At 41.0% G+C, this 26,581-nt stretch overlaps 2 protein-coding genes across 2 annotated transcripts in view; one reads left to right on the forward strand and one right to left on the reverse strand.

Annotated features, from left to right (window-relative positions):
- Positions 1-26,581, reverse strand: part of kl-2 (dynein heavy chain 2, axonemal kl-2) — a 47,785-nt gene that overhangs the window by 18,223 nt on the left and 2,981 nt on the right. The window contains exons 8-39 of the mRNA XM_028306260.1: positions 26,361-26,483; positions 26,192-26,286; positions 25,820-25,976; positions 22,133-22,231; positions 21,806-22,045; positions 21,578-21,692; positions 21,258-21,506; positions 20,834-21,030; positions 20,582-20,743; positions 20,210-20,482; positions 19,951-20,126; positions 19,412-19,579; positions 19,155-19,322; positions 18,830-19,055; positions 18,629-18,748; positions 18,422-18,555; positions 18,079-18,349; positions 16,491-16,748; positions 16,223-16,294; positions 15,601-15,744; positions 14,182-14,280; positions 12,544-12,763; positions 12,118-12,280; positions 11,352-11,530; positions 10,347-10,539; positions 9,237-9,378; positions 8,131-8,268; positions 6,905-7,123; positions 4,676-4,919; positions 4,433-4,569; positions 3,515-3,670; positions 2,612-2,814 (exon numbers count right to left, since the gene is read on the reverse strand). Of these exons, the coding sequence (XP_028162061.1) occupies positions 2,612-2,814; positions 3,515-3,670; positions 4,433-4,569; positions 4,676-4,919; positions 6,905-7,123; positions 8,131-8,268; positions 9,237-9,378; positions 10,347-10,539; positions 11,352-11,530; positions 12,118-12,280; positions 12,544-12,763; positions 14,182-14,280; positions 15,601-15,744; positions 16,223-16,294; positions 16,491-16,748; positions 18,079-18,349; positions 18,422-18,555; positions 18,629-18,748; positions 18,830-19,055; positions 19,155-19,322; positions 19,412-19,579; positions 19,951-20,126; positions 20,210-20,482; positions 20,582-20,743; positions 20,834-21,030; positions 21,258-21,506; positions 21,578-21,692; positions 21,806-22,045; positions 22,133-22,231; positions 25,820-25,976; positions 26,192-26,286; positions 26,361-26,483 (5,540 nt within the window). The remainder of the gene's footprint in view (positions 1-2,611; positions 2,815-3,514; positions 3,671-4,432; positions 4,570-4,675; positions 4,920-6,904; positions 7,124-8,130; positions 8,269-9,236; positions 9,379-10,346; positions 10,540-11,351; positions 11,531-12,117; positions 12,281-12,543; positions 12,764-14,181; positions 14,281-15,600; positions 15,745-16,222; positions 16,295-16,490; positions 16,749-18,078; positions 18,350-18,421; positions 18,556-18,628; positions 18,749-18,829; positions 19,056-19,154; positions 19,323-19,411; positions 19,580-19,950; positions 20,127-20,209; positions 20,483-20,581; positions 20,744-20,833; positions 21,031-21,257; positions 21,507-21,577; positions 21,693-21,805; positions 22,046-22,132; positions 22,232-25,819; positions 25,977-26,191; positions 26,287-26,360; positions 26,484-26,581) is intronic.
- mh (DNA-dependent metalloprotease SPRTN) lies at positions 22,450-25,680 on the forward strand. Its single transcript, XM_028306320.1, has 3 exons — positions 22,450-22,719; positions 22,979-23,213; positions 23,803-25,680. Exons 1-3 carry the CDS (start codon positions 22,562-22,564, stop codon positions 25,441-25,443), a joined length of 2,034 nt encoding a protein of 677 aa, XP_028162121.1. The 5' UTR covers positions 22,450-22,561; the 3' UTR covers positions 25,444-25,680.

The raw sequence follows: 26,581 nt of genomic DNA on the forward strand, positions 1-26,581 counted from the left end.
GATGACCTTATAAAGGGTGCACGAAGACGCTGGATGCAGGCCGCTTCCAACTGGCTAATCTAGAAATCATTGGGGGAGTCTATGTTCAGTAGTACACATCCTGAAGCTGAAATAAAGATGATGATGAAACTCACGCAAACAGGAACCGCATCTTGGAGAAGGTCTCGTTGTCCTCCTCCTCCGGTCCCGGAGGCCCGGGCGCGGGCCACTGGCCCAGCAAGCGACACATGGACCGCACTCCTGTGAGCTCTTGACCGCGCACGCTTTGGCCCTCTACCAAAGCGAGGCGCTTCAGCTACAGAACTAACATCATTGATGTGGAAGACTGACTACGATATTTACGTGCGCGAAAAGGAACCACATTTTAGAGAAAGTGCGCGTACAAGAGCATCCCAGAAGCTCTTTGCCGCGCACGGTCTGGCCTTTTAATAGAGCGAGGCGCTTCAGCTCCAAAACTAGCATCAGCATGTACAAGACTGACTACGCTATAATAACCGTCAAGATAGACAGATAACCTTATAAAGGGTGCACGAAGGCCCAAGGGGCTAGATGCAAACCGCTTCCAATCCTATCTGAAAATCATTGGGTAAGACCAGTGGACTACTTTGTTCACCATAGGACATCCTGTAGCTGAAATGATGATAATGAAACTCACGCGAACAGGAACCGCATCTTGGAGAAGGTCTCGTTGTCCTCCTCCTCCGGTCCCGGAGGCCCGGGCGCGGGCCACTGGCCCAGCAAGCGACACATGGACCGCACTCCTGTGAGCTCTTGCCCGCGCACGCTTTGGCCCTCTACCAAAGCGAGGCGCTTCAGCTCCAAAACTGGCGTCAGGATGTAGAAGACTGACTACGCTATAATAACCGTCAAGCTAGAAAGATGACCTTATAAAGGGTGCATGAAGGCGCTGGATGCAGACCGCTTTTAATCCAATCTGGAAGTCAATGTGGGAGTCTTTGTTCAGCAGTGGACGCTCTATGGCTGAAATGATGATAATGAAACTCACGCGAACAGGAACCGCATCTTGGAGAAGGTCTCGTTGTCCTCCTCCTCCGGTCCCGGAGGCCCGGGCGCGGGCCACTGGCCCAGCAAGCGACACATGGACCGCACTCCTGTGAGCTCTTGCCCACGCACTCTTTAGATCTCCACTAGAGCGAGGAGGTGCTTTAGCTCCAGAACTGGCGTCAGGATGTAGAAGACTGACTACGCTATAATAACCGTCAAGCTAGACAGATGACCTTAGAAAGGGTGCATGAAGACGCTGGATGCAGACCGCTTGCTTTCAATCCAATCTGGAAGTCAATGTGGGAGTCTTTGTTCAGCAGTGGACGTCGCCTATAGATGGCTGAAATGATGATGAAGTGAACTCACGCGAACAGGAACCCCATCTTGGAGAAAGTCTCGTTGTCCTCCTCCTCCGGTCCCGGAGGGCCAGGCGCGGGCCACTGGCCCAGTAAGCGACACATGGACCGCACTCCTGTGAGCTCCTGCCCACGCTCCTCCAGAACTCTCGTGAGGATGTAGAAGACTGGCTACGCTATAATAACCATCAAGCTAGACAGATGACCTTATAAAGGGTGCACGAAGACGCTGGATGCAGGCCGCTTCCAACTGGCTAATCTAGAAGTCATTGAGGGAGCGTATGATCAATAGTGGACATCCTGAAGCTGAAATAAGTCTATGTTTAGTAGTACACATCCTGAAGCTGAAATAATGAAGATGCAACTCACGCGAACAGGAACCGCATCTTGGAGAAGGTCTCGTTGTCCTCCTCCTCCGGTCCCGGAGGCCCGGGCGCGGGCCACTGGCCCAGCAAGCGACACATGGACCGCACTCCTGTGAGCTCTTGTCCGCGCACGCCCTAGCCTTCCACTAAAGCGAGGCGCTTCAGCTCCAGAACTAACATCAGGGATGTGGAAGACTGACTACGATATTACGTGCGCGAAAAGGAACCGCATTTTAGAGAAAGTGCACGTACAAGAGCATCCCAGAAGCTCTTTGCCGCGCACGATCTGGCCCTCCACTAGAGCGAGGCGCTTCAGCTCCACAACTAGCATCAGGGATGTAGAAGACTGGCTACGCTATAATAACCGTCAAGATAGACAGATAACCTTATAAAGGGTGCACGAAGGCCCAAGGGGCTAGATGCAAACCGCTTCCAATCCTATCTGAAAATCATTGGGTAAGACCAGTGGACTACTTTGTTCACCATAGGACGTCCTGTAGCTGAAATGATAATAATGCAACTCACGCGAACAGGAGCCGCATCTTGGAGAAGGTCTCGTTGTCTTCTTCCTCGGGTCCCGGAGGCCCGGGCGCGGGCCACTGGCCCAGCAAGCGACACATGGACCGCACTCCTGTGAGCTCTTGTCCGCGCACTCTTTAGATCTCCACTAGAGCGAGGAGGTGCTTTAGCTCCAGAACTGGCGTCAGGATGTAGAAGACTGACTACGCTATAATAACCGTCAAAATAGACAGATGACCTTATAAAGGGTGCAGGAAGGCGCTGGATGCAGGCCGCTTCCAACTGGCTAATCTGGAAATCATTAGGGGAGTCTATGTTCAGTAGTACACATCCCGTAGCTGAAATAATGATGATAATGAAACTTACGCGAACAGGAACCGCATCTTGGAGAAGGTCTCGTTGTCCTCCTCCTCCGGTCCCGGAGGCCCGGGCGCGGGCCACTGGCCCAGCAAGCGACACATGGACCGCACTCCTGTGAGCTCTTGTCCGCGCACGCTTTGGCCCTCTACCAAAGCGAGGCGCTTCAGCTCCAAAACTGGCGTCAGGATGTTGAGGAAATGGCGACGTAGCTACAATAAAATAGACTATGTCTAAGCATGGGCGACGTGTGCTACTTTATAACAACTAGCTTTTGCCCGTGGCTTCACCCGCGTGAAATTTAGTTTGTCACAGTTCGTCATAAATTATAGCCTATGTTATTCTGGGTTATAAACAATAATACTTTTTTTTGTGTGAAAGAGTAACAAACATCGACACATATTTTCGCATTTATAATATTAGTAGGATTTGGGCGCATGCTATTAACAGACAGCCACCCTGAAAAAGGGAAATTATAGAAGTCATGCAACTTGTTGGCGCTTTGGAATCTCTGTAAGCCTTCAAGCAGCTTTATAAGTTTCTTTTTTTTTATCCACAACGAGGAAGCTCTTGGCCTGTATCTCACCTGATGTAAGTGACGATCAGGCCGAAGGTGGAAGCGAGCTTCACCCGGAATCCTCAACCACGGAGGAACTGGCTATCTTACCTCTAACTGCCAGAACACAACAATGCTGTTAACATTGTTGTTATGGCGACAGACTTAGGTAAGATGGTGGTAGAAAGCCAGGTGGACTTAGAACAAGCCCTACCACCAACCAAACCGAACAGAAACATCTACCCCCACTGGGAATCGAACCCGGGACCTCTGCGCCTGAAGCAGGTGGTCTTAGTCACTAGACTACCTACAGAGGCGGTTAAAGTAAATAAATAAAGGAAAGTTTGCAGACTCACATTCTCCTTATACTCGGGGTCGTCAATGGTATCCAGCCAGGAGTTGACGAAGGGCCACCAGCCCCAGTCCTTGTAGTCGTTATACACCATGCCGTTACGAGACACAGTGGCTGGCGATGCCACCGCAAGATCCAGCGTCTCAATCAGGAGAGACACCTGGAGAAACAACACAATGAGTTCTTGACCTTCGTCTCACCTGATAGGTAGTGATGATCAGACTCAAGATAGAAGCGATCTGCACAAGGAATCCTCAACCACAGAAGTACGGAGCGATTTTCACATTTAGTTAGTTGACTAAGTAAGACTAGTAGAATTAAGAGGGCTTAGCGGATCTCAGTTTCAAACCAAACTGCATGCATGGCTTGTGGAGAGGTCGTTCTACTCATTAAATGAATATTTTAATTGTAATGTTAAGTGACATCCAATAAGTACATTATTATCCTGAGGTGACATTTTCAATATGATATGACAATAATTATTCAATATGACATTCTGTATTAGTTTATAATTTAATTAATGATAATTTATTAGTTTTTTGTTATTAATCAATTAATGTAATATGACATGTTAAAAAAAAAATACCAACTCAAATTGGTATTATTTTCGATATAAAGTCTACTACTCTTTTTAATATTTGCACGCTTCCTAGTTCGAGCAAATTTCAGTGAAAACTACCAAATCTATGTAGGACCACTTATGTACCTGGAATTACGCAAATAAAGAAATTTGATTTGATTTGATTTGACCACTCTTGTTATCCGGTACACAGGAGTTACAGCAAAGGGCACAAGAGGCGGGAACCTTTGAAGTTCCTAATCGTAAGTCAAATAGACCTTCTATTCAAAAGTCTTCAGAAGATAAACTATGTTGTAATAAGAGCTATTGTAAAACTGTTGTAAAACTGGTTATCTACTGTACCTGTGGAGGCATAGAAATCCGCTCGCTGTTGACCAAAGTCAGCAGCTTGTTGTCGTCCATTACAGAGTTGAGGTTCTCGATCCAAATCGCGTCAACTGGCCCATCGAATATGATCCACTTCTGGTCAGGGGACTCATCTATAAACACAGAAAAATGAAATCGGGTACAACTAAATACACGCTGGGGTACAACTAAATACACGCTGGGGTCCAAGTCATGACAAATCAATTTAAGCCTTATCACCTTGGCAAGTAGTCCTCATGATCGACGATAGCACGCCATCCTTCCACTCGCCGGTAGCCAGGTTATATTCCCCGTAGAGTTCGCCCAACGTTAACGCCTTGGGGTTCATTGGATGAAGCTGCACGTTTTCAAAGCCGGGAACCTTCTCTCGATGTAGCCGGCTGAGTGTTGCTGCTAGCATCTTCCAGGATACAGATTTGGCAGTGTTGGTATCGCCAAGGAGGATGCTCGAGTGCCGGGAGTTCTATCGGAAGATCAAGATATTATAATAAGGATGAATTTTTAGTGTTTTCGTTTCAACCATGAGACGTTTACAGTCTACTGCTGAACAAAAGCCTTATTCAACTAGAGAACCTGCATTTTCATCAGATTAGATCGAGTGGCAGTGGGCATTTATTTGCCGGCTCCAGTATGTCGCAATCGCAGTATCCCGCACGAAGCGGTCACCTTTAGGTCTTAAACGCCTGGATTGCAAAGGGCGATGCACACGAGATATATAAGACGGCGCCTTCAAAATAGACGCGTAAGGAAGCGCTGCAGTGGCAGCATTGTGGCGCGCTGGCTGCACCACTCATAGTTTTTATAGAATTTTAGATGCGCAGTTGCAGCGCCATTACCAAAGTCCTACGATGTACCTACTACTACTATTTCTATTTATTTATATTAACCGGCAGACAGTGGTGACTGAGTTTGTTGCGGCGCTTCTTCTCAGCACTTGCCAAATGTTGGTCTCGAAGCGCTGGTAGGGTAAAAAGATTATGAGACATGTAGAGGCTCCTTAAGAGCATATGACGATTTGTAAGAACTATTTATTAGTCTAAACAAATAAAGAAATTTTGACTTTGACTTTGACTTTGACAGTGTGACAAAGACGTGCGGCTGTTGCGCTTCTAGATATTGAATGAAAACTAGTAGTGGCAAGCGCGGCACAGTGGCGTCACTGCAGCGCTTCCTTATGCGTCTAATTTGCAGACACACATAGCCCCGCCTCAGCTTGTACCGGGGACACAGCAGGACTCACCTTGGTCTCGAAGGCCTGGATGACCTGGAGCACGGGCTGCAGCCCGCCAGCCTCCAGCTGTCCCGGGACACACAGCAGGACTCGCCTTGGTCTCGAAGGCCTGGATGCAGCCCTGTCAGCCTCCAGCTGTCCCGGGGACACACAGCCGGACTCACCTTGGTCTCAGCAGGACTCACCTTGGTCTCAGCAGGACTCACCTTGGTCTCAGCAGGACTCACCTTGGTCTCAGCAGGACTCACCTTGGTCTCGAAGGCCTGGATGACCTTGAGCAGCGCGGCGCGCATCGGCTGCAGCCCCGCCAGCCTCCAGCTGTCCCGGGGACAGACAGCAGGAGCTCACCTTGGTCTCAGCAAGACTCACCTTGGTCTCAGCAGGACTCACCTTGGTCTCAGCAAGACTCACCTTGGTCTCAGCAGGACTCACCTTGGTCTCAGCAGGACTCACCTTAGTCTCGAAGGCCTGGATGACCTTGAGCAGCGCGGCGCGCATGGGCTGCAGCCCCGCCAGCCTCCAGCTGTCCCGGGGACACCAGCAGGACTCACCTTGGTCTCGAAGGCCTGGATGACCTTGAGCAGCGCGGCGCGCATGGGCTGCAACCCCGCCAGCCTCCAGCTGTCCCGGGGACACACAGCAGGACTCACCTTGGTCTCAGCAGGAGCTCACCTTGGTCTCAGCAGGACTCACCTTGGTCTCAGCAGGACTCACCTTGGTCTCAGCAGGAGCTCACCTTGGTCTCAGGAGGACTCACCTTGGTCTCAGCAGGACTCACCTTGGTCTCAGCAGGACTCACCTTAGTCTCGAAGGCCTGGATGACCTTGAGCAGCGCGGCGCGCATGGGCTGCAGCCCCGCCAGCCTCCAGCTGTCCCGGGGACTCCAGCAGGACTCACCTTGGTCTCGAAGGCCTGGATGACCTTGAGCAGCGCGGCGCGCATGGGCTGCAGCCCCGCCAGCCTCCAGCTGTCCCGGGGACACAGGACTCACCTTGGTCTCAGCAGGACTCACCTTGGTCTCAGCAGGACTCACCTTGGTCTCGAAGGCCTGGATGACCTTGAGCAGCGCGGCGCGCATGGGCTGCAGCCCCGCCAGCCTCCAGCTATCCTGGGGACAGACAGCAGGAGCTCGCCTTGGTCTCAGCAGGACTCACCTTGGTCTCAGCAGGACTCACCTTGGTCTCAGCAGGACTCACCTTGGTCTCAGCAGGACTCACCTTGGTCTCGAAGGCCTGGATGACCTTGAGCAGCGCGGCGCGCATGGGCTGCAGGCCGGCCAGACGCATCTCGGCGCTGATGGCGGCTTCCAGCATGTCGTAGTCGAGCGTGGGCACGGCCACCTCGGGGAAGATGTCCTGCATGATGCCGTCGAACAGAGGCACGTCCTTCGCCGTCAGTCGCGCCACGTTCATGTCGCGCATGGCCAGAATAACCATCTACAATAAAATCAAAATCAAAATTTTCTTTATTTGTTTAGACTAATTAAATTAGTTCTTGCAAATCGTCAAATGCTCTTAAGGAGCCTATACATGTCTCATTCTTTTTTTGCCCTACCAGCGCTTCGAGACAAACATTTGGCAAGTGCTGAGAAGAAGCGCCGCAACAAACTCAGTCACCACTGTCTGCCGGTTTAAAAATATAAAAAAGTAGGAAGTTACAATACATTCAGAAGCAAGTTACTTACCACGCGCTCCCGTTGATAGGTGGCCTTTAAGACGCCCATCTAGCACGAGACCGCATGGCAGTTTTGAATATATTTATTTATTGCCATGCTAATTTCTAGGTTAATTGTTGCTTTTTGATACATATATATTTTATGTCAGGTATATCTTTCCTTGACCAGTCCCCGAAGACAGCGCCTGTTCACAGACATGACGTGTGAACCAGCCATCGCTTCACTCGACCATATTATAGGGAATGTAACGACCCGCCTCACACGCCACTACCCCAGAGACATTTTAGTGAGCATGACAAGTCTAAGATATCCTTCTGGCTAAGTGCCAGATATAAAACTATTTAGGAGACAAGGCAAAAAAACTCTAGAGAGAAAAGCAATAGGTTGCATTGTCAATAGAGAAAGTCATTTGCCCCCTATTTGGTCTCGCTCGATTCCGAATGGGGTAGCAAGCAACTCCTAGCTGAAAGATTATCTAAATACAACATCCCATGCTTCTGAATATAAATCATGCTCATTCTCATTTGACCCAATTGTAAACACTTAATAAGCAATAACAAAATTGAATTGAATTGAATTCGTCATCAGTCGGTCGTGGACTATTTATTCCACGACCCTACTTAAGGCAATTTTCTTTTTTTCAAATGGCAATTCCTGCTGTAGTAAAAATATGTGAGAAACAGACTGTTGCCAAACGCGACTAGTACCTTAAACCATGCAAAGAAAATGAAAAACCTGAAAACAAACAGTGTCAAATAAATCAATTACCTCCTGCTCGGGCAGGTTGGGGTAGGCGCGGCGCTTGACGCCGGCATACCGCAGGAGCGCCACCATGGAGCGCAGCCCGAAGTCGTAATGATCCTGCTTGGACAGCTGCTGCATCGCCAGCTGGTACAGCGTGAACACCTGGCGGAACGCAACGTTCCTTTTTATGCCTTGATCACACATACCGAGTAAACTGGCGAGACAGTAAAATGTTTACTCGGTCGAGACAGTTGGGTGAGCGAGTCACATACACGAGCGCTCGGCGTAATGTTCATTAACACCGAGTGCTCGGCCGAGAGCACTGTCTCGCCCGTTTGCTAGGTACCTGTGATAGGCATTAGGGTTACGGAGTGCAAGTGTTTTGTTCCCCAGTCGACGAAGCACATGTCTCGTGTCCTGCGTGCCCAAACAACTGCACGCAGGAAGATTTAATGAAGGTTACTGACAACGCCATTCTTGTGGCGGAGTTTTGGGCTGACGCTGTGTAGGTTTGTTGTCGACAAGACAAGAAGGGTTACGGAGCCCAAAAAGGTGCCTAAAGCTGTCCGGCAGAAACCTTTTGAAAGATAATGTGGTTTATTCCCGTTGTCTCCACCACTAGACTTGTTCCCACCAGTGGACATAACGGGAATTTAGAGGCAATGTAGATAAAAAACCAAGAGACATTTTTACAGTTTCGATCCAGGTAAACATTGTGGCTTCTTATTGGGGAAAGGTGAGGGGTGAATTTTAATTTTGTGGTATATCTACACTAATATTATAAAGAGGAAAACTTTGTTTGTTTGTTTGGTTGTAATGAATAGGCTCAAAAACTACTGGACTGTTTTTAAAAATTCTTTCACCATTCGAAAGCTACATTATCCGCGAGTAACATAGGCTAAATTTTATTTTGGAAAAAAGTAGGGTTCCGTAAAATATGTAGATAATGTAGTCCACGCGCGCAAACCGCGGGCGGAAAGCTAGTAGGTCAATATAAATGAGTACGTATCACAGTTGTTAAGTTATATTCATTTAACATATTATTATGTGCAAGCAGTTATTTTATGGCGACTATTAAAACCCTGGTTCTGATTAGCTACGCGTTTGACATAACTGAAATGTAACCAAACCTTTTTGGCGTTGATCTTATACGCCGTGAATCCGTCGGAAAATAATGTGTTCTCAGCGATGATGAGAGAGTCCGGCACACACATAGCGATGGGCCGGAACATCGACTTCAGATTGTCAGGCAGTTCCGTTCTCCCGGCATAACTGAAGGGTAAACAAAGATAATCTCAGGGAAGTAGACCGCAATAGTTACGACCTATCAAAGACGATAAGGAGAATGAAGGAATACTTGTTATCGCCAAATAATTATAATATCCTTTCCCCTCCCCTTAGTAAAACTCAGTAAAACTCATTTATTTCTGTAAATAGGCTTAAAAAAGCACTTTTACACGTCCCAGTATTAACCCCACCACTGCTTCAGGACAATAAATAAATGGGCCAGTGCTGAGAAGAAGCAGCGCAAGAAACTCGGTCACTATTGCTTAGGGGTTGAATATCGAAAAATCATTCCTTACTCTTCTCGTCTACGTCGCGACAACATCTGTGAAACATCTTTCTAGGAACAAAGGTTTAAGCTGGGCGTCAATAATCATAGATTTTAATATTTCGACAAATATAAACTAGCTAACCCAGGATTCATAGTAATAAAGATCCCACAGTTTCCGTCCAGCTTGATCTCGCAGCCTTCGAAGACGAACCGCTTGAGGAACAGCGACAAAGCCAGCAGAAGCGCCAGGATCTACGCCACCACCGACAGCCTCTCGATATAGTCTATTCTAATATTCCTGCGCGACTGACCAAAACAAACCAACTCACCCAGGATTCATAGTGATGAAGATCCCACAGTTCCCGTCCAGCTTGATCTCGCAGCCTTCGAAGACGAACCGCTTGAGGAACAGCGACAAAGCTAGCAGAAGCGCCAGGATCTGTTGCCCCACCACCGACAGCCCTTCGATGTATTCTATTCTAATATTCCTGCTTTTCTGGCTAAAACAAACCAGCTCACCCAGGATTCATAGTGATGAAGATCCCACAGTTCCCGTCCAGCTTGATCTCGCAGCCTTCGAAGACGAACCGCTTGAGGAACAGCGACAGCGCCAGGATCTACGCCAGCACCTCGATATATTCTATTCTAATATTCCTGCGCGACTGAACAAAACAAACCAACTCACCCAGGATTCATAGTAATAAAGATCCCACAATTTCCGTCCAGCTTGATCTCGCAGCCTTCGAAGACGAAGCGCTTGAGGAACAGCGACAAAGCCAGCAGAAGCGCCAGGATCTGCTGCGCCACCACCGACAGCACCTCGATGTTGATCCGGTTGAACTCGTCGAAGCAGCCCCAGCAACCGCTTTGGGCGATGCCTGGGAGTTCAAGATCTAACTGGAGGAGCGGAAATAGCAAGGGAATATCCTAAAGATCTGATCCGACATGCCCAAACGAACAAGGCAGGGGAATCTCCATAAAAACTACCCATTTCAAGGTCCGCAATTGGGGTAGTGGATAACAATAACTAGGTGGCTATAGAGGTAGGTCTACTGCTTGCCTTAAGCCTTCCTAGAAGCGCCAAAGAATAGATATCTCGCTTTTATAAAGTGGCTATTGTTAGCCATTCATCATCATCATTTCAGCCATAGGACGTCCACTGCTGAACATAGGCCTCCCCATCGCACTGATCATCGCATGACTTCCACATCGCACGGTTGGTAGCGGCCTGCATCCAGCGCCTTCCTGCTACCCTTATCAGGTTGTCGGTCCACCTTGTGGGTGGACGTCACACGCTGCGTTTTCTGGTACGTGGCCACCACTCCAGAACCTTGCTGCCTTATCGGCCGTCAGTACTGCGTACTATGTGCCCTGCCCATTGCCACTTCAGCTTGCTAATCCGTCGGGCTATGTCAGTGACTTAAGTTCGTTTACGTATCTCCTCAGTTCTGATTTGATCTCGTAAAGAAACACCGAGCATAGCCCTTTTCATAGCACGCTGTGCAACTTTGAGCTTCTTTGTATTATCAGCCATTATTTTGAGTAAAAGACCTACGATCATGTATGCATGTTACGTTTACACGCCTCATCTGTTAGTTATTGAAAAAACGATCCAAATGTTAAGATTACAAAACGCATCCTGTTCCACATAGCTTATGGATTGTTTAAAGCTATTACAACAAATTCTCACCAGAAAAGCACTTAGCCATGGACTTGTAGTCGAGGCCGTCTGAGCAGTTGGTGACCACCACCCATCTGGCCAGGGCCCTGCCCAGGTCCTTGGTGGTCTCCGTCTTGCCGGTGCCGGCGGGGCCCTGGGGGCTCCCGCCGCGAAACAGGTGCAGAGCCGTCGTCAGGGTTATGTAGCAGCTTGGAAGAGGAGGGGCTTAGTTAGTAAGCGTCCAGATCTACTGGATTTCTAAATTACTTCTAATAAGTCATACGTTTCTCCAACAGCCAGACAGTTTCGACAATTCCAACTCCTTGCCAGACAGTTTTTTTAGGGTAGCTCCCAAAGCCACGATGACCCAAACTTCATAATTCACCAACATTATATCCTATTAAATCCTATATTGGGAGCATACGCTGACAAACTTTCAGCTTTTATAAAATGACGTAGGTCTGGCGTTCACTATATTAATAAACATGTCACGCAAAGGTCGCTCTTGATATTGGGCAGAAAGTTTCTTAGATAGGGCCTCCGCGCATTAGGCGACTGCGGCCAATGACATAGGAATTTGGTCGCGCAGCTAATACGCGCACTTACTTACGAGTAAGTATACCACGAATGAAATAGTTGGCCGCAGCGACCTGGCCACCCTTATCAGATGTAATACCTAACTGGATTTCGATCAATGGAAAGGAATTAAGCTTTACAAAGTCTCTACTCAAGTCCTAAATAGACAATATCAATACTTACACTTACGCATTTAAAAACGAATGAGGTCAAAAGTTACCGATCAGTCAAAGGTGTGATGACAAGTCGTCCCGAGTTGCCGATGTACTCGTACGTGTATATCGAGTTGGTGTTGGTCTGCCTGATGTAGCAGTCTTCCCGCTCGCGGTCCCAGTAGAACTTCAGCTGGGAGAACCACTCGAATGCGCTCACGTGCATACAGCCTAAGTGAGAATGACTTTACTAAGAAGTAATAATAGTGGACCCAAAATACCTCCCTGAGAAACGCCTTTAAGCAAGTAAATAAAACGTGATAAAATCTATCATCTCTCACTCTGAGAGGTCCCTGCTGAAAAACATCGTAGAGCACAAATTATAGTCATACTGAACCAGAACCTTTTTGGTACACTTTGTTTTTGCTTACTTGTACCGTTTATATTATTCCGTGCGATAAAACCAATAATTTCAAAATTAAATATTATCTTACCCATTTTGTACATTCTATCAACAGTATCCCTGGAATGAATTTCTATCACACAAAGAGCATTGACTTTAGCTCTAAGAATTTTAGGTATTTCTTTCCTTGACATCATTTGCAATGTGCTCAGAATTTGATTCTGCTTCTTGCGAAGCTTTTTCAGGGGTTTCTTCTCGCCCATGAGCTCGCAGCGACATAGAGTTCTTGTACAGTCAGATGTCCACTGAATCTGTGAGACAAGTATTTTGATGGAACCATAGTACTTAAAGGTACTTATTTAACTACTAGTTAAGGTACAGTGAAAGGGCTGATGATGACCAACTTGTCATAACAATAAATCCATGACTTGTACAACAACCAACAGCAAATAAGACTATACATTTTTGTTGCAATATCACTCCTATTACCACTATATGTATAAGACACCACAGTGTTCACGTTGATGTGCCGTCGTCTGTACAATTAGTGTACCTACATTGCCTGTGGTGGGAATGGAACGCACGACCCTTTGGCGCCAGGCGACCTCTCAGTCGGTGACAATTAAATTTGTATACTTATCCATTAATGACAGCTTAATAGCTAGTCAATAACATGAGCAGCAGGTAACAACAATCAATACCATTGATTGCAAAGTAAAAAAAACGCGGAAAAAATACTTTGGTACCGCGGGCTAAGTAAGCACAGCGCCATCTAGTTTACATAAAAGAGATTAAATTCTACTTTCAAAAATGTCAAAGACGCGGCCTCGGACACAATATTTAATTTTATGAATTCAGAAACACTTAATTCAAAGAGCTCTTAGAGCACTACCCATTAAATACGATTAGAGATGGGTAAGTGCTAATAATCCGATTAATAGCAATTGGCTAGTAACGGATTAAAAGCAGTTATTAGCCATAAATAGCCAATAATAGCCGATTTCAGATGGTAACCCTGCTATTAATGTTATACTAATGATTAAACATATCCCTTCATAGTTTACAAATTTAGCACTTGAAATTTGGAAGGGACGTAGCTTAGGTACCGTAGAGGTGCATTAAGAAAGGAATACCCGAAATTCCAACGGGCACGGGAATTAGCGGGAAAATCCTTTTGTATGAAAAATCTAAACCGCTTAAGTTAGACGCTTGAAATTTGGCATGCAGGTACCTTAGTAAACTTAAAGCTTAGTCTAACTTAAGCGGTTTAGATTTTTCATACAAAAGGATTTTCCCGCTAATTCCCGTTCCCTTGGGAATTTTGGTAATTCCTTTCTTAGTGCACCTCTACGGTATTTAAGCTACGTCCCTTCCAAATTTCAAGTGCCTACGTTTAGCCGTTTAGGCTGTGTGTTGATCTGTCACTAAGTCAGTCAGTTTCTCCTTTTATTGTATAATATTTAGATTCTTTTTTAACTACAATGTCGTTTATATAAATTACATTGATGTTTTTTAGTTCTTTTTTGTTTCTTTGAGTAATATTTGATTTTAATATTGATTTGATTTTAAAGGTGGAAGAAAAAACGTAAGAAACTATTAATAGCAGGGTTACTAGCCAATGGATGGCTAATAATGGCTATTAATAGATAATAATCAGTTATTATCCAAACTAGCTGGCTACAAACCCATCTCTAAATACGATGTTCATTCATAACAATAATGCTCCAACCTTGCTGCACGTAATTCCTAGCTGCCCAGGCCAATCATTGATCCATTGCTCTCTTTGATACCGACACTTCCTAAGAGCGGCGCGAGTTAGAATCAATTGCTGCAAATCCAAAAATTAAATAACAGTAGAATGGCTACATAATAATTACGTTTAAGCTGTGTATCTACTAGATAGTTTCAGGCGTAACAGGTGACAATCAACATGCTCCGAAACGTCACCAGATGGCGCGCAACGCGGCTTCATATTCCCGCATAATGTATAGCATCAATAAAGATCATGTTGAGTGGCACAAGTTGTGCATGAAATAACGACTAGACACACAGCTTCCCATTACCATGTCTAGTACAGCATGACACTACCACTAACTCCCATCTAATCTACTACCATCTGGATTTTTAAAGTTTCCTTTTTTCAGTTCTACAACTTGTTTCATACATAATTATTATTACTGACGGGATTGCTATCATGTACAGTCGCGGAATGAAAAGGTTCGTCACCTTAGTGTCGGTTTTCGCTTGCACTAGGTACTGTAAGAGTCAAACCTGCCAACATAACAGTGCAAGAAACAGTGCTGCTAACATTTAAATTAATATGAAGTTTGCTAACGAATAAGGTTTTGCTTGTTTATTTTTTTATCCCATCAGTGCAATGCAATGATGACATTGACCAATAAAATTGACAATAGTTTTTTTTATTTAATAGAAATAATAATGGCAGGTTGAACCAATAAGAAGGTTTTAGTTTATCAATCATAATAATCTTCTTGACAAGATAAATCGTCAAACAACTTTGACCTGAATAATTTTGAACTTTACTGACGAACAGTTAAAGATTATTTTCTCTAACTCGAGATTATTCTGTAACATAGTTTCAAAAGGTAATATGTGCTCGCGATTCGTTGAAGGAATCAATTTGAAAACTGACGAACCTTTTCATTCCGTGACTGTACCTTAATTTTAAACTTTAGTTACTCTATGACCATGGCACTTGCCACAGTGGCGAAATATCAGAAACTCAAAATTAAGGTACAGTAGAATCTCGATTATCCGGACTTCGATTATCCGGATATCCGATTATCCGGACTCATTCTTCACAGTTTCTGATTACCGATTCCGGGTCTGGACCCATAAAAATCGAAGGCGCCGCCACCGTAACATGGTACGGACGTCTTCTTAGTTCATTGTTAAAAGAAATGGTCTAAAATTTAGATTTTCAGACTCTAAAATGATGTATTGAAAAACCCTTTCTATTGTAAAAATGATTATTGTTTGATTTTACTTTGAAATCGATTATCCGGATTTTCGATTATCCGGAACACCCCTGGTTTTCATTGATCCGGATAATCGGGATTCTACTATACATGGTAGCAATGCTATCAGTAATAATAATTACGTAGTCTACTAGATTCTCTGAGCTAACCTCTCTGAGCACCACCCTCATGAGGTGCTCCAGGCCTAGCAGCCACACTTCGGCCGGGCCATCCAGCACCAGGTTGTACTTCCACTCAATACACTCCCCGTCGTCAGACATCATGGCCTTCGCCACAGGTAGGCCTAAGGCATTCTGTAATGAGACAGTTAGCTTATCCAAATTGTTACAATACAAAAATTCATAAATTTTCAGTTGGCTTTTAAAACATATTATCCTAACAATGATTTTAATATTGAAATGGGTAATTTGCACTAGTACATTCAAACTGTTGCATAGAATGAAAACCGTCAAGAAATCTGTAGCAATACAAACATAACATAGAAATTATTAATTTATTCATCACAAGAATTACTTAATGTCTAGAACTTAATTCAAAATTCACAGCTTAGTTAAAAAAATACAAATTAAACTTAAATGTAGTCACTTCTTACATAAAAATAAACTAAACAATTTTCAGTCCCAATAAATAAGTAGGTAAATTTTAATTATCATCATCATCGTCTTTTCTAAGCAACTTATTCAATCCCAATCGTTCTCTAATTGTCTCGGGCAGTGTAAGTATAATTTTCATGAGCGCTTTCTTCTCACGCTCCGAACGTCGAGTGCAAACCATGTGGAAATAGGTCCGGAGGAGGTCTTGAGCTTTGGCACTTGGGTGATACATTAGCAGGATGGTGAGACTCTGTAAAAGCATGAATAAAGACAATCATGATCAATTCTTGTCATTACAAACTCATCCAACAAAATTTTGCAAAAAATAAAGTTTTCAATATGAGATGATACGTTGGCAAAAATTACATTGAGTGTCAAAATTGTAGCTGTAATGTTTGCTAATTTTAATTAACTAGCATTATATCTAGGAATAGGTAAATACTTACTCGGATATAGAGTGGCATATCATGCAAACGGTTATCCTGTTTCCAGATTGGTGCCCGTTTCAAGAAATACAGAAGTTTATTCCAGTCGTGCGTATAAATAGCATGATGCAACGCCTTGTGGTACACATTTTTCAAAAACTTTTCTCTCAGAGAAGCTCTAACAGCCTGAGTGTGGTGTGTTTGCAATTTCAGAAGGTCCCTCTTACATAGGCTGTAGCGTAAAACTTTTTCATTTTCAACATAGTTTAATGCTTTTTCCTAAAACAAAAGTATTTACCATTAAACCAGGAAAACAATTTAAAAACAGCTTTACCATTTCTCACAACCTCAAAAATAAGCATAATTAGAACTGACCAAAAGGTTTTTAACTTACTATTGAGCTGATGGGTACAAACTGGCAATTAGCGATATCCTCCGGGTTCATTGCTAATGTTTATAATTCATAAAATAAACTGAAGAATAGCTACAAACAAACACGTAAAAATGTGAACTTTTCGCGGAATTTTTTTTTTTTTGCGTGGTTATTTATTCCCAGCCTTGGAATTTGAGAGTTTTGTCTAATTTTACCAAATACTAGATGTCAGTCACGCGATATTTTTTGGTTTTGACAAATGGCGCTCATGTCGTACATATTTCCTAAATAAAATAGCTCGCGCAACAAGAGTTGAGGCACGGTAATAATATCATACAGTATTGTAACTTCATATAAACAGACGAAACAAGAACTTTCTTTCGAAATTCAAATCTCGGTATGCGCTCGGTATGCAAAAGTCGGGGGTGTCGCGAATGTGCCGAATGGACGTCGGTGGCCAAGTGTTAAAAATGACAAAACTGATTGAATTTGACTGACCGTCATTTACGGTCAAATTGGTCAAAAACTAGTCAAATTGTCATTTTCAGTCAGTTTGATTTGAAATGTAAATTATATTGTATTAAACCAGCTTTTGCCTACGACTTCGCTCGCCCGAAATTAACGTAACAGATCATTATGATTATTAAAGTTTCAAAATTATTTAAGTAGTTTTAAATAAATTAAATCTACTAATCACAAAACAACACACATTTTTAACCTATTCCATTCACAAACTATTTTGTTTGTCTAACTAAATAAAAAAATACAATCACAAAACTAGATAGAAATTCTAAGTGGGCAGATGTAATTAAACTGGGTACTGTAGGTGGGCAGCCCTATCGCATGTTGTCATACTGTGACGTACCGCGCGACTGTTGACATTTATTTCAAAAATATGGCCGAGTTGGAATACTGTATAGATAGTATTACCGTGGTTGAGGCTATCAACAAAAGCTAAGAAACTTCTCGCTTGCAGTAAGGCATTCAGTATTCAAATATTTCATCAGTGTAAGTTTCGCTATACTCAGGAAGTTTTAGATAATTATGTTCTAAATTTTTTACTCATTGTGTCCTTATCCACCACACATAAAATGAAAAGTCAATACATACTTACGATACGAGTGAAAACATTTTTTGTAACTTTTTATCTAAAGAAAACTTTGCTCAAAACGAAAAAAAATACCTCGGAAGAAAGTAATTACAAACAAAATGAACTAAAGCTAAAAGCCCACATACCTTATCAATCCTAATTTTATTTACATTATCAAAAAGCTTTTTTAAATGAACTTGAATTAGTTGCGGCTTCTTAGAATTGCCTAGAATTTCTAGAAGGTCATCGTTAGAAATAAAATAAAATCTCGGAAATAGTTGTCTTTTGGTTTCAAGGTATTTTTCCAAAGCTCTTAATATTCCATCGAGATTATCGACCATTGTGTTCAATTTGTTGTATACGTATGGAGCAGGTTTATACAGACAAGCTTCAATGGCATTTTTTCCAGCATACATACTGAAAATAAAAATTACAATAACACCATTTCTAAAAATCCAATTTATTTCAGTTTGAAAAAACTTGCCTTACTTGCTAGTAATTTCTGTCCAATCATCGGTCAAAGCGTCAAATATTTTAACTTCATTAGGTAGCTGTTTTCGTATATCTTCGCCACTGAAGATGCTTTCAAGGTACAGGTATCGTCGTTGTACTTGTAGTGAAATCTAAATTTTTAAATTGAAATAATTAAAATGCATGCTGCATTAAACAAAAAAACTTTAATCAGGCTACAGTTACCTCAATGCATTCCGCAACATATCCTAAGGATTTCTCCCAATAATCTACCTCTTTTATAAAAGGCTCGACATACTTAGTTGACTTCATGGATGATAGTTGTACTTGATGATCTTCGAGGAACTATGTGCATAAAACATAAATCGGGTTATTCATTGTCTATTATTTCCCTACTTTGATTTATAAATTTACTCAAAAAAATACCTGCATAACGTCTTCTACGTTTTTAATCTTATACATATCGCCCCTGTGGTGTTGCATTTCGTAAGTAGTGTTACTCCAAACTTCCCTAATAGCTTTGAGACCATTCTCAATGTTCAATTCCATAGTAGCGGCATTTGATATTTCAGCAATATCTTCCGCATAGGCTTGGAAGTTAAGACGCATAATAAGCTCAAGCTTGAAATCTTCAGAATTTTGGTCAAATTCTCTGTGTAAAAGAGTTATGAAGATGATTCACCCGGTCAAAGTATCAAGAGATGGGAAGGGTTGATGGATAATAAAAAAAACAATTAGCTGAAGCACTCACACTCCCATTAAAGTTTTAATTCTATCCCAATGACGTTCTCTCATGCAAGGATTTTTTAAATCACCAATAAGTGGCAAAGTTCTCCTAAAAGCGTCCACCTTAACTCTTGTAGTGTCAATGATATCCCAGCCTTTATCCTTAAGCTGCCGTGAAAGCCGATTAAAGTTCCTAAAAAAGAAATCTCGTAATGTGAATGTATGAAAATTTAAATACCTACTGTGGTAATTTCCATTTCCATAACCAATTTTTTTATTTACCTGAACAAGAACATGACATTTTCTTCCATTTCATCTGTCTCCATTTCCCAGAAAGTTTGTGTTTTATATCTCTCCCAGGAATCCTCCCATTGGAATACCAAGCCCCAAACTTCTTCCAACTTCTCCAGCTCCTTTTCCATTTTCTGTAGATCCAGATTCACTGGAGTCCTACAAAGTTAGCCAATAGAATTAATTACAGAACACTTCCAATGAACTGTGAGCGTATTTTTTTTACAAATGCATTAAATAATGACCTAACCTACCACGAAATCAGAAAGAAATATAACACATAGAAGTGACAATGTGTATCTTATGGATTATGTTGAACTCATAAAATATCTGGATGGACCTTAATATGTACAAAAAACAACTGTGAATCACCTAGGTAAACCACATGAAACATAATAATAGGTAATACCACGGGTAATGAAGAAGAAAATCATAGTGTTGTGAATGTGAAATTAGAATGATAGAAGCAACTATGATCAAATTATTAAGAACAACAATAATAATCATGAATATTGAAAAAATAAAATTACGTTAAGTTAAAAACAGCTAGTCCATCGCGAATTTGTTGTTCTTGTGCTCGCAGTGCATTCAACTGTTCTCTAAATGCTTTCAGTTGTGCCACAGCATCCTTGCCACTGACATCAGAGCTACAAGGTGCTGATTTATAGAAATCTTCACAAAAATCTTTTGCAGCTTCTTTGAACACCTAATTGATGAAAGTTTTTTCAGGAATAGGACCAGGTTTCAGAAGTAATTTAAAATATTTGGTTAACTTGCTACACTACATACCTCAGCTTGCTCTAATAGTTCAGCTTTAAACTTATCTTTATTCATTTCCAGAGCTTTCTTAGCTTCTTCCAAAAGCACCAAATATTCAGACCAGATTACTGGAATGTTTTCATGTCTTTCTTTCATATCTGAACTTAATTCCACTTCAAACTTAGCTAAAGTCATCATCTTATCGGTAATAGGAGGAAAAGTTTGTTCAAATCTACTGATGTCAGACATTAGTCGCTCATAAGTAGCCATTGCAGATGAAAGTTCCTTCAAGTCAGCCGGCATCTATTAAAAAAAAAAATACAATGCCGATTTAATTTTCAGCATCGAATCTACTAATAAACTATGCAGTTTGTGTACGGAATGGTTAATAGTTTAATCTACCTTCATTGCATCTTCACTGCTTTTTTCAACGTATGCATAAACAACATCAATGTCTGATTCAGTGATTTTGCGTAAGAGTTCTCCAAGCTTGGTCTGCCACACCAAACAGTGAGCTATTATCGACTTTTTTAGCTCACTTGAGTTAAGTGTAATGAAATGAATCTGCAATTTCAATATTAACGTTAGTTTGCACTTTGCACGCTAGTTATTCTTGTTTGTAATTGGTCCCAAAAAATAAAACATCCCTCTTACCTGATTCACAGTTTCTTGTATCTGCACTGTATTAGCTAAATCACTATAATTTATTATTAAGGCATCAAATTCAGCAGCAGTATGCCCTTCTTCGCGGTACTTTATCATGTACTCATCTTTATCTACTTTCCAAATATGGGAGTATGGATCCCACATACGAATATGTTCATGAACCAGATTAATATTGTAATCTATCTCTGTAAATTTAATAAACATTTCATGATCATCATGATTGTCACTGTTAATTACAGAACTTGCTAGTAGCGCCATCTGGTTAGTTTAAGTACGTACGATAACTCTTATCATTTAAATACTCCACCAGTTAGTGCCACCGTCAAAGCTACTACTGATCCGAGTGACAATACTTTAGCTTTTGCCAGTGACTGGCGATAGAAAGTTTTAAATTCATTACAAACATGCTCACCAGCATCAATTAATGATTGCAGCTTATTGCAATCGGGCTCAGTTTGTATAACTTCCATAAATCTTTTCAATCCTCCAGCTGGTAGTGCGAATTTTTCAAATAATCTTGGGATTGTACTCATGATGTGTACAATTTCTTCCAAAAGAGTCGTAAAAGTATCATAGATCTCATTTTTATTTGGAAGATAAACTATCTCTTTTCCAACTAAATACAAATTCATTTTTATTAGAGGTGATGGCGCCATTGTACCTAAAACAAGTATCAAAATTATTGCTGATCACACCGTATTAATGAAGTAAAATAAGTAGGTAGATATTTACCATCGCCGTGTACACATTTGTACATATTTTGCATAGTGGCCTTTATAGCTAATCTCAAAGCATCTTCTAGCAAGCGGTCAAATCGTCGAACATATTTTATCCAGTGTTCTGCCATCTAAAAAGAATTGAAAATAGAGTTTTATTTTACAACAGTACTAAGTATCTTAGTAGGTCAGTAAATATTTTTCCATGTATTACCTATTCCTTATCTTTGAAATTAATACTCACCTGTGATATAAACGATTCAAAGCCTTCATACACTATAACAAGATAGGTAATGATTTCTTTGTACATTTCCAAGATTTTTTCAGTAGCTACTGCTTCCATAACACGTATTTTGTCCCTTAGAACCGATATCTCAAAAACATTGTAAATATCAAACTCTGCTAATGGTGTGTCACAGATTTTTTCCATGATTTTAACTAAATTAACGTTGCAATTCTTGTATGTCGTCAAAAAATCTTGTAACTGTAAAAAAATAATTGTTTTTTTTTATTGGCAAATGTTTATAATTTTTAGCTTCACATAAACTACAGGTAATAGTAAAAAACTTACTTCTCCTATTTGTGTGACACAATCAGCAATGTAAGCATCAGACATTGTTGAAGTCCATGTTAACTTTGTTATTCCTGGTTGCACTTTTTTCTCACATGCCTAGAAATATTTTATTAAATTCATTTTAATTAATACATTAAGATTAAAATATTTTTTCAAAATATTAAAATCATTTTATAAAAAATATTTACAGAAAACATTATAACGCTGAAAATATCAAGTGATAATATTATAAATAACTTGATTAATTTACATTACTCCCCTCCAAAAAAAAGGTAAAGAAAAAAACTTTAGTAACAATCTGTCACTGTCAGTGTCAAAAGTGCAACGATTCGAAAAGCACGAAAGTTTCAAACCAAACACAACATAGCCTTTTTATATTAATTTGATGCATATTATTTTAATTTCAATCTGAATGAGGACACAAAAATGAATTTGGGCGACCCTGAACTGGAACTGATTGACCCAACGCCGAATGTCCACACTTTGTTCATACACTTCGACAAAGTGTTCTTCTGGGCGAAACTGGCCAGCAGGGCTGTTGTTCGATGGAGCAAGCGGATGTATTCTTGTGCTGGTATATGCTCGTGAGTTGTAGATTCATTTCTAGTGTAATTAAATCATATACCCTCTGACCCATAAGTTGAAAAGTTGCTGTAGATGGTGGTATGCTCCAGCTCAATGATAGGTATCATTTTGTATTTAATCACTCGTTATTTGTGTTCCTAGTACCCTCTGACCGACCAGTGCTAATCATCGTTTTTATGTATATAACATGATGACTTACTACATTTCAAAGATCATCACTGTTATGCTATCAATAACTGTTCTGTTCTACACTTTCAGATACGAAGGCAGAGGTGGGCTCTGCGACATAGCTTTAAGCGAACCACTGCTCAAGCTACGTCCTCGTAAAGACCTGATCGAGACCCTTCTCCACGAGATGATCCACGCATACCTGTTCATCACAAACAGAGACAGAGAAAGGGACGGCCACGGTCCAAACTTTCAAGCTCACATGCACAGAATAAACAAGTCCGCTGGTTTGAATATCAGCATCTACCATGACTTTCATGATGAAGTAAGTGATCCCATTTGATTTATCTAATATGCACTGCATTTGTTTGATTTAAAACTTGTTTGCACTTTTAATGCTGTATGTTATGCATCCATACTATTTTACTGTGTTGACTGTAATGTTATCCAAGAAGTCAATGTAGCACATTTTTCTTGCACTTCATAATCAAATTGTATTTTTTCCACTAACCCACTTTTGTTGTCTTGCACATTATTTGTTGCTTGAGTTTTGTTTTGTTTTTTATGTTGTGAGTGTTTTCTAACAAGTCATTTGGGCAATTGATACTAATTTTTGGGGTCATTAACAGCAACTTTTACAACCATATTATACTGCATGTAGAAAATTCTGGTATGTATCTTTTATTTTGTTTTCATTATTTTGTTTTCCACTAATGCTTTTTGCATTTCACTTTAACATTTAACGTCTTAGGCTGAGTTGCATCACCTTACTTTGACTGTAACTTTAACGATGTTATTTGTATGGAGTTAGTTTGACAGATTTTTTATGTTTGTCAAAGTTAAAGTAAGATGGTGCACCCAGCCTTAATAGAATTCCAAAATTGTTACTAATTGAAGATTTATTATTTTTTCAGGTGAAGTTATATTTAACTCATTGGTGGAGATGTAATGGTCCCTGTCAAACTAGAAGGCCATATTTTGGTGTTGTTCGTCGGTCTCAGAACAGAGCGCCAGGACCTAACGATTGCTGGTTTGCATCCCATCAGAAAACCTGTGGAGGCACATTCATGAAAATCAAAGAACCTGAAAAGAAAACCAAAAAGACTGCTGCTGAAAAGAAAGCTAATAATATGGGTGACATTACAAAGCACATGAATAATAACAACAGTCAAACAGTTAACAATAATAATATACCAGGTGATGTAAGGAGACCTCTGACACCTTTAGTGAAAAATGTTCCCAAAACTCCAACTGTGAAAACAAAATCTAATGGAGGAAAAACACTAGTAGTAACTCAAAAAAGCATTCCAAACAGTCCAGTTTCAAAGCCACCTTTATCAAAACCACCACTTGTATTCGTTGGTAAGGGTCAAACTGTTGATGGTGGCAGGAAAAGAACTAGCTCAGGAAATGTAGCAGAGGCCGTTAGGAACATTTGGGCTAACAAGCAGTTGCCCACATTACCAAATAGTCCAAAAGATAAAATTCTTGCAAGTAGCAAAATTGCTGCCAATAATGTTCAAATTCAGAATCTCGAGACTAAGAGACCAAATAAACATAAAGCGGATGCAATTCAGACAGGGTCTCCCCCTGCAAAGGTGAAGAAGATTGATGATTATTTCAAGAATGCTGCCACATCAATCTTGAAAGATGTTTATGGACAGGATTTTAAATTAACAGAGACTGATAATAAAATAGTTGCTAAGAAACTGAATTTAGTAGACTGTCCAATTTGCAACACCAAAGTAGATAGTAATGAAGTCAATAGTCACATAGATGAATGCTTAAACAGAGATGTTATAGAAAAGTTAAGTAAAGATAACATAGAAGTAATTGATACTCCAGGCACTTCAAGTTCTAATGGACCAGTAAATAATAACCTTAAAGATATTGTTGGAGTGCTGCCACCAATTCCGCCCTTTAAAATGTTCAAAGAAGAAAATGGTGACATTAAACCTGAAATAACTGCAACTGTTGATTTAACAAACATTTACAATGTGAACAGCACACCAAACGCACGAATATCTCCTGTAGCCAATACAACAGTCAACAGTTTCGATCAGAATGATGTCAACAGAGTTAAAGCTGTTGTTAAAAAGATGAACTACGATAAACACGTTAGGAAGTCGGATAATTTTGTAGTCGTAAAAGAGGAACAAAAAAATGTTGATTGTGGTTTCCTGCCTTCTTTCTTGGATGACATTGGATGTGCCATTAAAGTTCCTGCTGTTAAAATAGAGCCTGGATGTAGTAAAGATATAGTTTCTGCATTGACTGAACAGAAGTGTCCTTGCTGTGGTAAGGTGATAAACAAACCAGTGGCAGAACACTTGGACGAATGTCTAGCTTTCTTTAGTGATAACAGTACTGTACCTGAACCAGGAGCTTCGACTAGTTTCGCTAATAACACAATAGTGATTGATGATGATGAAGATGATATGTTCGATGAGACTCAGACCTTTAATGCCACAGGAACAAAAACACCGTGTCCATGTTGCTTAGAAATGATTGAATCGGCCGACATGAATAGTCATTTGGACAGTTGTTTAAGTTGAGCGGAAGGCTAAAGATATAATTTTTGCTACTACCTAGTACTCTTTTCAATATGTCTTCTTTCCTTCTTTCTATCTTTTTAATTAGTGATAATAATTTGTATCTTATTATTGTTTATTAGGATTGATTATGACTGATTATGATAATTTTAATTATAATATTAGTTTAATTTTGATGGTTAATTATGTTATGATTCTGCATTGTGATATTAGAATAAAAATGAGAATATTTTTAATATGTTTCTTCAAGCTTTAATTTTACCTGTCCTGGTTTCAACATATAACTATAGAAGCTAATCAATTATTTTCATTGACGGAATAGGTACTTAATCAAATCAGATGCCAATTTATTTTGTACCTCATGTAAATAAAAACTTACCGTTGTCAGAGGCTTGAATAACAACCGCTCTTCGTCTGAAAGCGAGTCCAGAATCTTGTTATATCCTTTAACAACAGCTAATACGCTTTCATACACATAAAGCACAGTCTTCATTTTTGCGTAAACCTGTTTCAAAGATAATGGTGAATTTTTATAACTAATTCTACTGAATCTTTATCGAAGAGTTATTTAATCAGCATGAAATTATTTACCGCGTAGGCATGCATAGGAATATCAAGTCCTAGATTTTCCCAATGAGCTGCTTCCTTTCCTAGTTCTAGTATGTTCCTAGAATCATCATTATGTGAATTAGAATTATCATTGGCCAAAGCATTACATGCATTTAATATTATGTTCTTTGATTTTCCTTACACATCTATGTTGCATTCCATCAACCCAGGGTTCTCGACGCTTTTTCTCATCAGTGTTCTATTGAGTCCTGCTCCACATTTTTCGTCCAAGTTATGCTGATTGTAAAAAGAAATAAAATGTTACTAGCCTACTAAATAAGGAAATACCAATCCCTGGAATGGGTATTTACCGTCCATGAAATCCACAGTTCTCTTATAGCGACGTCTATGGCTCCCATAAGTCTGTTGACGTGCATAATCACATCCTCAGAATTGCTGCACGGCAGCAACCATACTGATGCATCAGTCATTATCTAGAGAATAGAATTGGAAATTAGGGGCGAACTTTACTTTTTTACAAGATTCATGCCCGTTATCACCATCAATCCCTAATTTTTAAGTGACCCCTATG

The sequence above is a fragment of the Ostrinia furnacalis genome, unplaced genomic scaffold (genome assembly GCF_004193835.3).
Source record: "Ostrinia furnacalis isolate ACB-3 unplaced genomic scaffold, ASM419383v2 OfSCF1913, whole genome shotgun sequence".
Taxonomy (NCBI): domain Eukaryota; kingdom Metazoa; phylum Arthropoda; class Insecta; order Lepidoptera; family Crambidae; genus Ostrinia; species Ostrinia furnacalis.

Excerpts from the sequence above, each read along its gene's own strand:
- mh (XM_028306320.1), top strand. The coding sequence starts at position 22,562 with ATGAATTTGGGCGACCCTGAACTGGAACTGATTGACCCAACGCCGAAT. Across the intron at positions 22,720-22,978 it reads TCTTGTGCTGGTATATGCTC|ATACGAAGGCAGAGGTGGGC; the intron begins GTGAGTTGTAGA and ends CTACACTTTCAG. Across the intron at positions 23,214-23,802 it reads ACCATGACTTTCATGATGAA|GTGAAGTTATATTTAACTCA; the intron begins GTAAGTGATCCC and ends TTATTTTTTCAG.